Here is a 9999-nt window from a genome sequence, read left to right as displayed (position 1 = left end):
TGCAGTTAAGATGATCCATAACCCTGTCCCTATCCCATGTCCTTTCTGTCCTTCTCCCCTGGACACCTCTAGGAATCTCTATATCCTCCTCCTCAGAATTGCCTCTGATGGAACACCTATCTTATTAAAGGCATATGTTTCTGGATAGTTAAATTTAATGTGCATTTTTGGGTGTTTGAAAACGGGGACTTTTGGTACAAACACACATAACTTGACTGTAAATTGAACCAATTTATTTAAACCCTCAGAAATCAAACACCACCAGACAGGATGTGATTAGTGACCAGGAGAGATGAGATAAGAAAGGGAGTGTGAGTGTGAAGAGAGAAGGATCATGTTAACCAGGAACCAGAGAAGTCGTCTTTGTGTTGATCTTGATTCAATGGAAATGAGGACGTGTCTGGTCTCCATGACTGTTTCTGTAGGTGAATAAAACAGGACAAAATGTTTAGTTGATAAAGAAAGCTGAACACTGAAGAATTGATGCTTTTGAACTGTGGTGTTGGAGAAGACTCTTGAGTCCCTTGGACTGCAAGGAGTTCCAACCAGCCCATCCTAAAGGAGATCAGTCCTGAATATTCATTGGAAGGATTAATGCTGAAGCTGAAACTCCAATACTTTGGCCACCTGCTGCAAAGAACTGACTCACTGGAAAAGACCCTGGTGCTGGGAAAGATTGCAGGCAGGAGAAGAGGGGGACAATAGAAGATGAGATGGTTGGATGGCATCACCGACTCAATGGACATGAGTTTGAGTAACCTCTGGGAGTTGGTGATGGACAGGGAGCTGCAGTCCATGGACACTCTGTGTCTGCAAAGAGCTGGACACAACCGAGTGACTGAACTGAACTGAAAAGTTTAGTAGAGTCGACTGTGTGATGGCTGATGGGGTGAGCCTCAGGCAGTAGGTTGTCCAGGGTACAGAAGCTGGGAGGTGATCCAATGTCAGAATCCTGGTGGCACTCACTACTCCACATCTCTGATGTAGGTGGGGGTCCATGTGGAATTTTCCCCAGGATGTACATATGAGGTGACCTTCTATCTATATGATCCATTATAGGAGTAATGGTTTCACAATGCACATTCAGATTCTGTGATTAGAGTGCATTCTTCTAACTCTCCAAGTTTTGTCTTTAGGGTCTTCAAGAAATAATTTTTAAAAATTTAATTTATATTGAAGTATAGTTGATTAACTATGTTGCATTAGTTTTATGTGTGCAGCGAAGCGGTTAGTTTGTACATACGTATACCTATTCTTTTCCAGATTATTTTCTCATGTAGGTTTTTAAAGAGTATTACATATAGTTCCCTGTGCTATACTTTAGGACTTTTTGGTCTATCCATCTTGTATATTGTAGCTTGTACCTTCTAACTCCAAATACTCATTCCATCTCTTCTCCAGCCTTTCACCCTTGGCAGCCACAAGTCTGTTATTTAGGGCTGTGACCCTGTTTCTGCTTTCTAAATAAGTTCCTCCATGTCATATTTTGGGTTTCCCTGACAGCTCAGTTGGTAAAGAGTCTGCCTGCAATGCAGGAGACTGCAGTTCGATTCCTAGGTTGGGAAGATCCCCTGGAGAAGGGATAGGCTACCTACTCCAGTATTCTTGGGCTCCCCTTGTGGCTCAGCTGGTAAAGAATCCTCCTGAAATGCAGGAGACCTAGGTTTGATCCCTGGCTTGGGAAGATCCCCTGGAAAAGGGAAAAGCTATCCACTCCAGTATTCTGGCCTGGAGAATTTCAGGACTACAGTCCATGTGGTCACAAAGACTCAGACACAACTGAGTGATTTTCATATGTCATATTTTAGATTCCACGTATGTGTGACATCATGTGATATTTGTCTTTCCCTTTTTGACCCCCCTGGTGGCTCAGAGGTTAAAGCGTCTGCCTGGAATGCGGGAGACCTGGGTTCGATCCCTGGGTCAGGAAGATCCCCTGGAGAAGGAAATGGCAACCCACTCCAGTACTCTTGCCTAGAGAATCCCATGGAGGGAGGAGCCTGATAGGCTATAGTCCACGGGGTCTCGAAGAGTCGGACAGGACTGAGCGACTTCACTTTCACTTTTCTGACTTCACTCAGTTTGATCATATCTAGGTCCATCCATGTGGCTACGAATGACATTACTTCATTCTTTTACTGAACTGAATATTCCATTGAATATACTTACCAGATCTTTCTTATCATATTTGCCTGGAAGCTAGTCTTTGTCTTTGCTCTTTTTCTTTCTTTTTTTTTTTTTTCTTTCTCAACAGAAAATTAAAAGCCACACTTTATCCTAGATGTGTGTCATTTTCTTAGGCTGTCTTAGGTTAGAAAGTTTAAAAATCTCACTTTAAGAAAATCATCTTGTGAAGGGGAATAGAATTCAAATGCATGTTTCAGACAGTGTGACTGGAAGACTTCTACTGGTTCTGTCAGAACTATATGAGATTGAACACTTGTCTTGAGTCAACATGAGCACCCTTCAGTCTTGGTTCTCTTAGAAGAGGGGTGTATGTGGACAACCACAAAGTCAGGATTGAGGGGAAAACCAGTTAAGCTTCCACCAACTCGTGATCATTCCTGCTTCTCCCTGATGACTCTGGTCTGTGATATTCCTGCAGGATAAGGCTTTCTCATCAAAGCTGCTCAGGATGAATCAACCAACCAAACAGCAATTTAATATGGCTCGAGAGAAGAGGAATTACCTGTTGTGACAGAGATATTTCTCTACTGATCAAATGTAAGCTGTGGGGCCAAAGATAATTGTTATCCACAAAATTTGGCAGATATGAAATCACCATGTGTCCTTATTGATTTATTTAATGGAACAGTATTAGTAAAAGACTGTTTTCACTTACACTGGTGTTTGTTTGGACCTTGTCACTCGGGGTGAGGATGGTCTTCTGGAGGAAAACCAAAGGGACAGGAAAGAAAGATCCACCAATTAGTACCATTCCACAGGATTTCCAAGACTTTTTTTTTAAGTACCAGATTATATAAAATAATATTTATGGAGAAATAGATATCAAATAAATTGATTTGTTTCCTGATAGTATATTTGCATATAAGGTGAATGATATACTTAGGAAAAAATAGAATTCCATTACCATTTTCCAAGAAATTCACAACATTTTTCTTGTCAATTCCTTTGTCTTCCGTCAGCTTCCAGAATTTCTCCAAGTCTTCATCTTCAACATTCAGTTTAACTGAAAAACACCACATAGAAAGCAGAATTTTGCCCCTCAGAACCCATTCTGAATGCAGAACAAGAAATGGAGTGTCCAAGTCAGATCTTCACTTGATATAAATTAAGCCTCCAACAGTTACCATTTCATGACTCAGATGTCTGCTGTCTGTCTTAAGAATTAATCCCCACCCAACTCTGTAACTAGACCTCCCACTTCAGCATCAGCAGGAGTACCCCAAAGACTCGCAGGAGTTTCATGGATCTGGGGACTTCATCACACTATGGAATTGATCTGCTTGCTCACCTACTTCCAATTATCTGTACCTGCCACTGAGGTCTTGTTCTGACCCAAATAAAAAGCAGACAGAGTTCTCCCCTGATAGACACACACTCACCTCATCACACATGAAAATGGGAGATGATTTATCCTTTAATTAACCCACTATTCTGCTCAGAACCTTTCCTTAACTAGGCATATGTTGTTCCAATGATGTACACTTGTCTCAGTGCTTCTATGTAGGTATTTGGGCTTATATCAGTGTTCACAATAGCAGTGCATTTGAAAAATTGCACAGGAGAAAGATTAAAAATAAAAGCTTCTGATCCAAGTCTTAGAATCAATTGAGAAACTAGTATAAACTCAACAAATAAGAGTAGTTTCCTTATAGCCATATCTTGAAAATTAAAGTGTTAAAAAAAATAAAACTAGAAACCAACACAATAGTTTTCCTTCAACGAAAAATTTAAACAAAAAACTATTTCTACTAAAACTTATTGGCTATCTTTAATTTCAACAAACGGGAATTATTTAGAAATGTCTGATGATATGATCTCCTCAACCCCTCTGAGCTCCTCTTTCTTGGTAGATTTTGTTCCAGGGTCCTTATCTCCACGAACAGAAAGATCTAGGTTCCGTGGGCTGCATAATAGATACCATCACCACATAATGATTTTGTGGATAAGAGCGTTGATAATGGAAGTTCTACATGACAGTGTTGATGTGCATAGGAGGATGTCACACATACCAAACAGTCCAGTCAATTCTGTCTTCTTGCCGTGTTTATCCACGTTGATGTTATGTGCTACCAGATGCGTTCTCGACAGAGAGACAATTTTAAATACATTTTGACCCTCATCTGTGAGAGAGAGAATATGCATATATATAGGACTCCACCTTTGTGTATTTTCAGTTAGATTCATCATGGCAAGTTGAGAGTAATAGCAATAGAACATCCTGTGCTGATGTGTGGGTGGGCTGAATCCTACAGCTGCCATGGCAGCAAGGAGAGCAAGAGCAGTCGAGACTTTTCCTTATTCCCCCGTCCTCATACAACTAACCAGTCACTCTTTGCCCTCTTGCTCAGCTGTCTTCTACAACGTGTGCTCTAATGAACCCAACAGTTAAAAAAAAAAGAAAAACAGGAGTGTATTATCAAATCCAAGATCCAAAATTATTTGTATTTCTGTTGTTCCAGCCGTGGAACTGATTTTTCTTTAGGGTATATCAACTTAATGGTAAATCAACTGAAATGGTAAATCAACTTACCATTTCAGAGTGTAGCATGGACATGTATATACTACGATGTGTAAAACAGACAGCTAGTGGGCAGCTACTGGATAGCACAGGGAGCTCAGCTCGGTGCTCCGTGATGACCTTGAGGGCTGGGATGGGGGAAGGGAAGGGAGGCTCCAGGGGGAAGGGATCTATGTACACATACACCTGATTGACATTGTACAGCAGAAACTAACATAACATTGCAAAGCAATTATCCTCCAATTAAAAATAAATTAAAAAATATTTGGGACAATTTGAGATGTTTTGTAGACAGACCTGCTATTGAAATAATTAATATGCAATATTATCAAATTTTAAAAATAGTTAATGAAAGAAAAAAATAATAGCATGTGTTCTCGAGTGCCTACACTGTGCCAGGCAGCTTTAGGAACACTTGATGTTAATTCCTGTGCTTCCTCTGCCCCTCAGCTTGGGGTATGACATGTCCGTTGGTGTGAAGACAGTTCACCGGCTGGGAAGTGCAGGCAGTGAGCTCTGTCCCCGCCTGGAGGGCTGCCCCTCCTCTCTGCCCCGCCCGTCCACTCTGTCCCATGTATCTGGACAAGAAGCAGCTCTGACCTACTGTGTGTCACGTCTAGACTGTCTACATCCATTCTGTCTCTCCTGGCTTCCATCACACCTAATAGTAATCCCTAAGAAAGACAGGAGGTAAAACTACCCGCCTTTGTACCTGAAACATGCCAATGGCATTGTTCAGTGTCAGAAACACTGAAAATTATTAGTGTGATGGAGAAGGAGAAAAAATAGCAGCAGAAGCAGCTTCATAGTCTCAGAGCCCCTAGATGTTACATGCAATGTGCCCAAGCCTACCATGAGTCTAGAGCCTGGGGTCACGCTGGGACAACTTAAGTTGGATGATGCAGGTCCTGAGATTATCCGTGACTGCCTGTGGTTGACCATGACTTCAGCAAGGTGGGCATTGCAGCATCACTGAACTGGCTGTGACATTAACGAAGGCAACGGGACAGTGAGAGCCAACCTATCTTATGGGCGTCAGGTCACCATTAAGGCTTGATGTGGGTACACCTCACAGCCCCCAAAACACAGTTGGGGGGTAGCACTTGCTGGTCCCCAAGAGATCTTACAAGAAGGGGTTATAACCTATTTCTCCCTTCTTTAGTCGCTCTGTAAAAACTGCAGCTAAAAAGGGTTGCAAAACTGGAGAAAAAGTAAAGACAGCGGAAGCACTGAGATTTGGCCAAAGGAAAAAATAATATCAGAGTAAGAAAATAAAAACATAATTTAAAAGTTGTCAAATATTAAAAGCCATTCAGGAAGTTTTCCAGGCATAAATGTCACTGATTTGTGTTCGTCGTATAAGCATTGTGCGACTGTTTCGTTTAGACACGGGTTGTCATCACATGCTGCTACATTTAAATCACAGTCAAATATGTAGCCCTTAGAACGTTTACTGTCTGAGCTGAAACTCCAGTACTTTGGCCACCTCATGTGAAGAGTCGACTCATTGGAAAAGACCCTGATGTTGGGAGGGATTGGGGGCAGGAGGAGAAGGGGATGACAGAGGATGAGATGGCTGGAGGGCACCACCGACTCGATGCACATGAGTTTGTGTGAACTTTGGGAGTCGGTGATGGACAGGGAGGCCTGGCGTGCTGCAATTCATGGGGTCGCAAAGAGTTGGACACGACTGAGCGACTGAACTAAGACTTTTAAAATTAGGAAGGTAGTTTGGGGCCATTATAAAGAAGTTAAAAGTCTTAGCCAGCATCCCTACTGCTTTGACCAACAGTTTCCTTTATGGTTGAACTCAAGATGATTTCCTTGGGTTCAAGTTCATCCTCTGTACCTTGGATGGATTAAGATGTTTAAAATTGTTTGAAAAAAGTGACACTGATGTGAAGACTCAAGATAGACCCTTGAGACATCAGTTCGTAAGGCTGTTGTAAACTGTCTGAGAACCATATGAAATACAGGTCTATACCTGTTATTCTCAGTGGCTAACACTCCTGAGGAGAAGGCAATGGCACCCCACTCCAGCACTCTTGCCTGGAAAATCCCACGGAAGGAGGAGCCTGGTAGGCTGCGGTCCATGAGGTTGCTAACAGTCGGACACGACTGAGCGACTTCACTTTCACTTTTCACTTTCATGCATTGGAGAAGGAAATGGCAACCCACTCCAGTGTTCTTGCCTGGAAAATCCCAGGGACGGCGGAGCCTGGTGGGCTGCCATGTGTGAGGTCACAGAGTCGGACACGACTTAGCAGTAGCAGTAACACTCCTGATTGGGAGGAGACCTCCAGGCCGTGTGTTTGAATCATTGTCTCATGACAAAGTGAAGTGCTTGAATATCCTAAGGACCGGAGCCTGCTCACCCCTCTAATTGTTAGTAGGAGTAGAATTCAGGTGTGTGGGGTTATGGAAGACAATTGTCCCAAGATTTCTACCCAAATGTTCTCTGACCAGTGAAGCAGTCATACTTACAGTCAGCAACATAAGTACCATTGTCTTGCTTTGTTGCCTTGACATGTACATTCTTCCATTTTCCATTCCGCCTTAAAAAGCAAACATATACAAGGTGTTTGAAGCAATGGAAAAAGTAGACATATACTTAGAATTTTCTTTGTTTTATCCCCACAGGGTAATCTTGTCATCTGAAGTTCTAAGAGAGGAGACAATAAGCAGACCCATTGTTAACTTGTGGCTCAGTGGGTAGACATCTAATTTTGAGGAAAAGGAGAGTTTGGGCAGAGATGGAGAAATTTGGTATCTGCACAGTGGAGTTCACGAAAAAGATGTGTGCCTGTCAAAACATATTGAACTATGCCCTCCACGAAAGAAAGAATTAGTTGCTCAGTCACATCTGACTCTTTGTGACCCCATGGACGGTAGCCCACCAGGCTCCTCTGTCCATGGGATTCTCCAGGCAAGAATACTGGAGTGGGTTGCCATTTCCTTCTCAAGGGGATGTTTCCGACCCAAGGATCGAACTCAGTTCTCTTGCATTGCAGGCAAATTCTTTATCATCTGAGCCACCGGGGAAGGCTTATGCCTTCCACAAAGCTGCATATAATAATTGCTCATGGGCTTCCCAGGAGGTTCAAGTGGTAGACATGCAGGTTCAATCCCTGGATTGGCAAGATGCCCAGGAGGAGGGCACGGCAGTCCTCTCCAGCATTCTTGCCTGGAGAATCCTCATGGACAGAGGACCCTGGTGGTCTACAGGCCACAGGTTTGCAAAGAGTCAGACACTTCTGAAACAACAAGCCACATGCTCACTTCAATCAGGTTGATTTCAGAAAGATTAGCCATATGAAAATTCAAAAGTGTGTTTGTGTGTGTGTAATAGTTGCTCAGTTGTGTCTGATTTTTCACCCATGTGTTTTCCTTCTTGGTTATTTGTACTTACTTGACAGAAAAGTAAAAGTCCACTGTGCCCTTTTCATCATCAAACACAAGTTTACGGAAGTAAGTCCTGAATGGTCCATTCTCCTGGATTTTCTCTGGGTTGGTGGATCCAATGTACACTGTTCTCCATGGTCCTGAAAGCTGAAAGCAAAATCCCCCTTAGAAAATGTAGTCCTTGTCTTTTTATTTCATCCAGCATCATGAGTCAAAGGTTTCCCACCCCCAGTGCAAGTCAGCACACATTATCTACCTTGACTGGACAAAGCAGGATTTATGAAATAATGCAAAACCGAGTCAGAGCAAAAGAAGGAACTGAGACATTTCTGAGATAGCTTGAGTTCTCATGTCAAATACAAGATCTCAAAATCAACAGCTGTTTGGCTGATCCACTTTTTTCTGTTACAAGACTAGTAAAAATGCCTGAGAGTCAATTAATACACAGTAGAGATGACACAGAGACGAAACGGAGCAGGTCTAGAGTCAGTTAATGGAGCAGTATTGAGTCGGAAGGAGGAGGATCAGTTAGTGGGTCCACATATCAAAACCACAAAAGGGACACACACACACACCCACACACACACACACACACCCAAGGCCTCCTCCCAGATCAGACGGTCCCTGGTACCTCTGAGAGATTTTGCTTAGGTTCCTCTTCTTGGGCGGCACAAACCACACCAAGGAGAAGAGTCAGGAACAGAACCTTCATCTTGTCTGTCGTGGTCCTTCGTCTGTCGAGGCTGACTGTGTCCCAGTGGCTGGAGAGGACGGGAATTGTGCCACTTTTTATAGGATCGTTTTGTTGGTGTGATGTGTCACGAACCAATGGTTGTTCCTCCTAAGCCCAAGGTTACACAGAAGTCATCTTCCATATCCTGTTTGGCAGGGATTGGCTGTCACATCAGTGTGTTATCTTTATCATGAGGGTTGTTTTAAGAGAAGCTTAAGAGGATCTGGACATGGAACATTTAGAGGGAGTGAGATATCACAATGCACTCTAATGTTCCAAGGCCAGGAATATTTATTTACCTTTGTATCCTGAGATAAGGCTGGGATAAGCTGTCCAAGGTACATATCTCCAACTCCTCTGCCATTTCCTTAACATTTAGGAGATAGTCTAAAATTTATTTTCTAAAGTCGAGTGTGTGTTTCTAAAGTCGAGTGTGTGATTTAACAAAGTTAAAAAATATTTCTGAAGAGACCTTTGGAAAACCTCCCTTCTCTGAGGGGAGGGACACGTCAGCACAAAATGTTGATCACCTCTTCCTGCCCCACAGCGGGCTCTGTCCTCCTTATAGCTAAGAGGAGGTTCTGTCCAAATGCCCCTTACCCTCATGTCTGAAAAGGCACGTGAGCAATTCTGTTCCTCTCTCCCCTTCAAGACATCCTTTATCCATCTAATCTGTGATATATCATTTACTCATTGACTCAGTTGTTTCTAAGGAAGTGAAAAAGCATGACTGTATTTCTTGTAACTTGTAGAATTTAAAATAAAAAAGGAAATTTCCTAACTCTATACATCTAGTTACTCTCAAGGTCCCTCAAACAGCCAAAGAATCTCTACTTTGTATTTTTTTTTTCCCACAACCAGGGATCTTAGTTACCCAACCAGGGGTGGAATCATCACCTCATGTAGCGGATGTGTTGAGTCTTAACCCTTGGACCACCAGAGTCATCCTGACTCAGATCATTTTAACAGGAGTATGATCCCAGCTAACACCTCTTATCTATCCATCATCACCCTTCCATCTCTCCTTAGGCACCTCTAACATTCTCACATTTTCCTTTCATATTCTTACCAACACGTGTCACCGGGGAGTGTGTTCTTGGACCATACCATCTCAGGAAGACCTTTCTAACTGCCAATCAAGGGGGGATTAAACACAGTT

At 42.7% G+C, this 9999-nt stretch overlaps 1 protein-coding gene across 1 annotated transcript; it reads right to left on the bottom strand.

Moving 5' to 3' along the window:
* Positions 1 to 211: 211 nt before the first annotated feature.
* LOC113887746 (odorant-binding protein) lies at positions 212 to 8888 on the bottom strand. The gene is made up of 7 exons (XM_027534944.1): positions 8739 to 8888; positions 8115 to 8254; positions 7190 to 7260; positions 4197 to 4307; positions 3092 to 3190; positions 2843 to 2887; positions 212 to 419 (listed from the first exon to the last, which is right to left on the bottom strand). The coding sequence occupies exons 1-6, from the start codon at positions 8817 to 8819 to the stop codon at positions 2865 to 2867; spliced, it is 525 nt and encodes a 174-aa protein (XP_027390745.1). The 5' UTR covers positions 8820 to 8888; the 3' UTR covers positions 212 to 419; positions 2843 to 2864.
* Between the last annotated feature and the right edge of the window lie 1111 nt (positions 8889 to 9999).

Source organism: Bos indicus x Bos taurus, chromosome X (assembly GCF_003369695.1).
Source record: "Bos indicus x Bos taurus breed Angus x Brahman F1 hybrid chromosome X, Bos_hybrid_MaternalHap_v2.0, whole genome shotgun sequence".
Taxonomy (NCBI): domain Eukaryota; kingdom Metazoa; phylum Chordata; class Mammalia; order Artiodactyla; family Bovidae; genus Bos; species Bos indicus x Bos taurus.
This window is presented reverse-complemented; position numbering and strand designations above follow the sequence as displayed.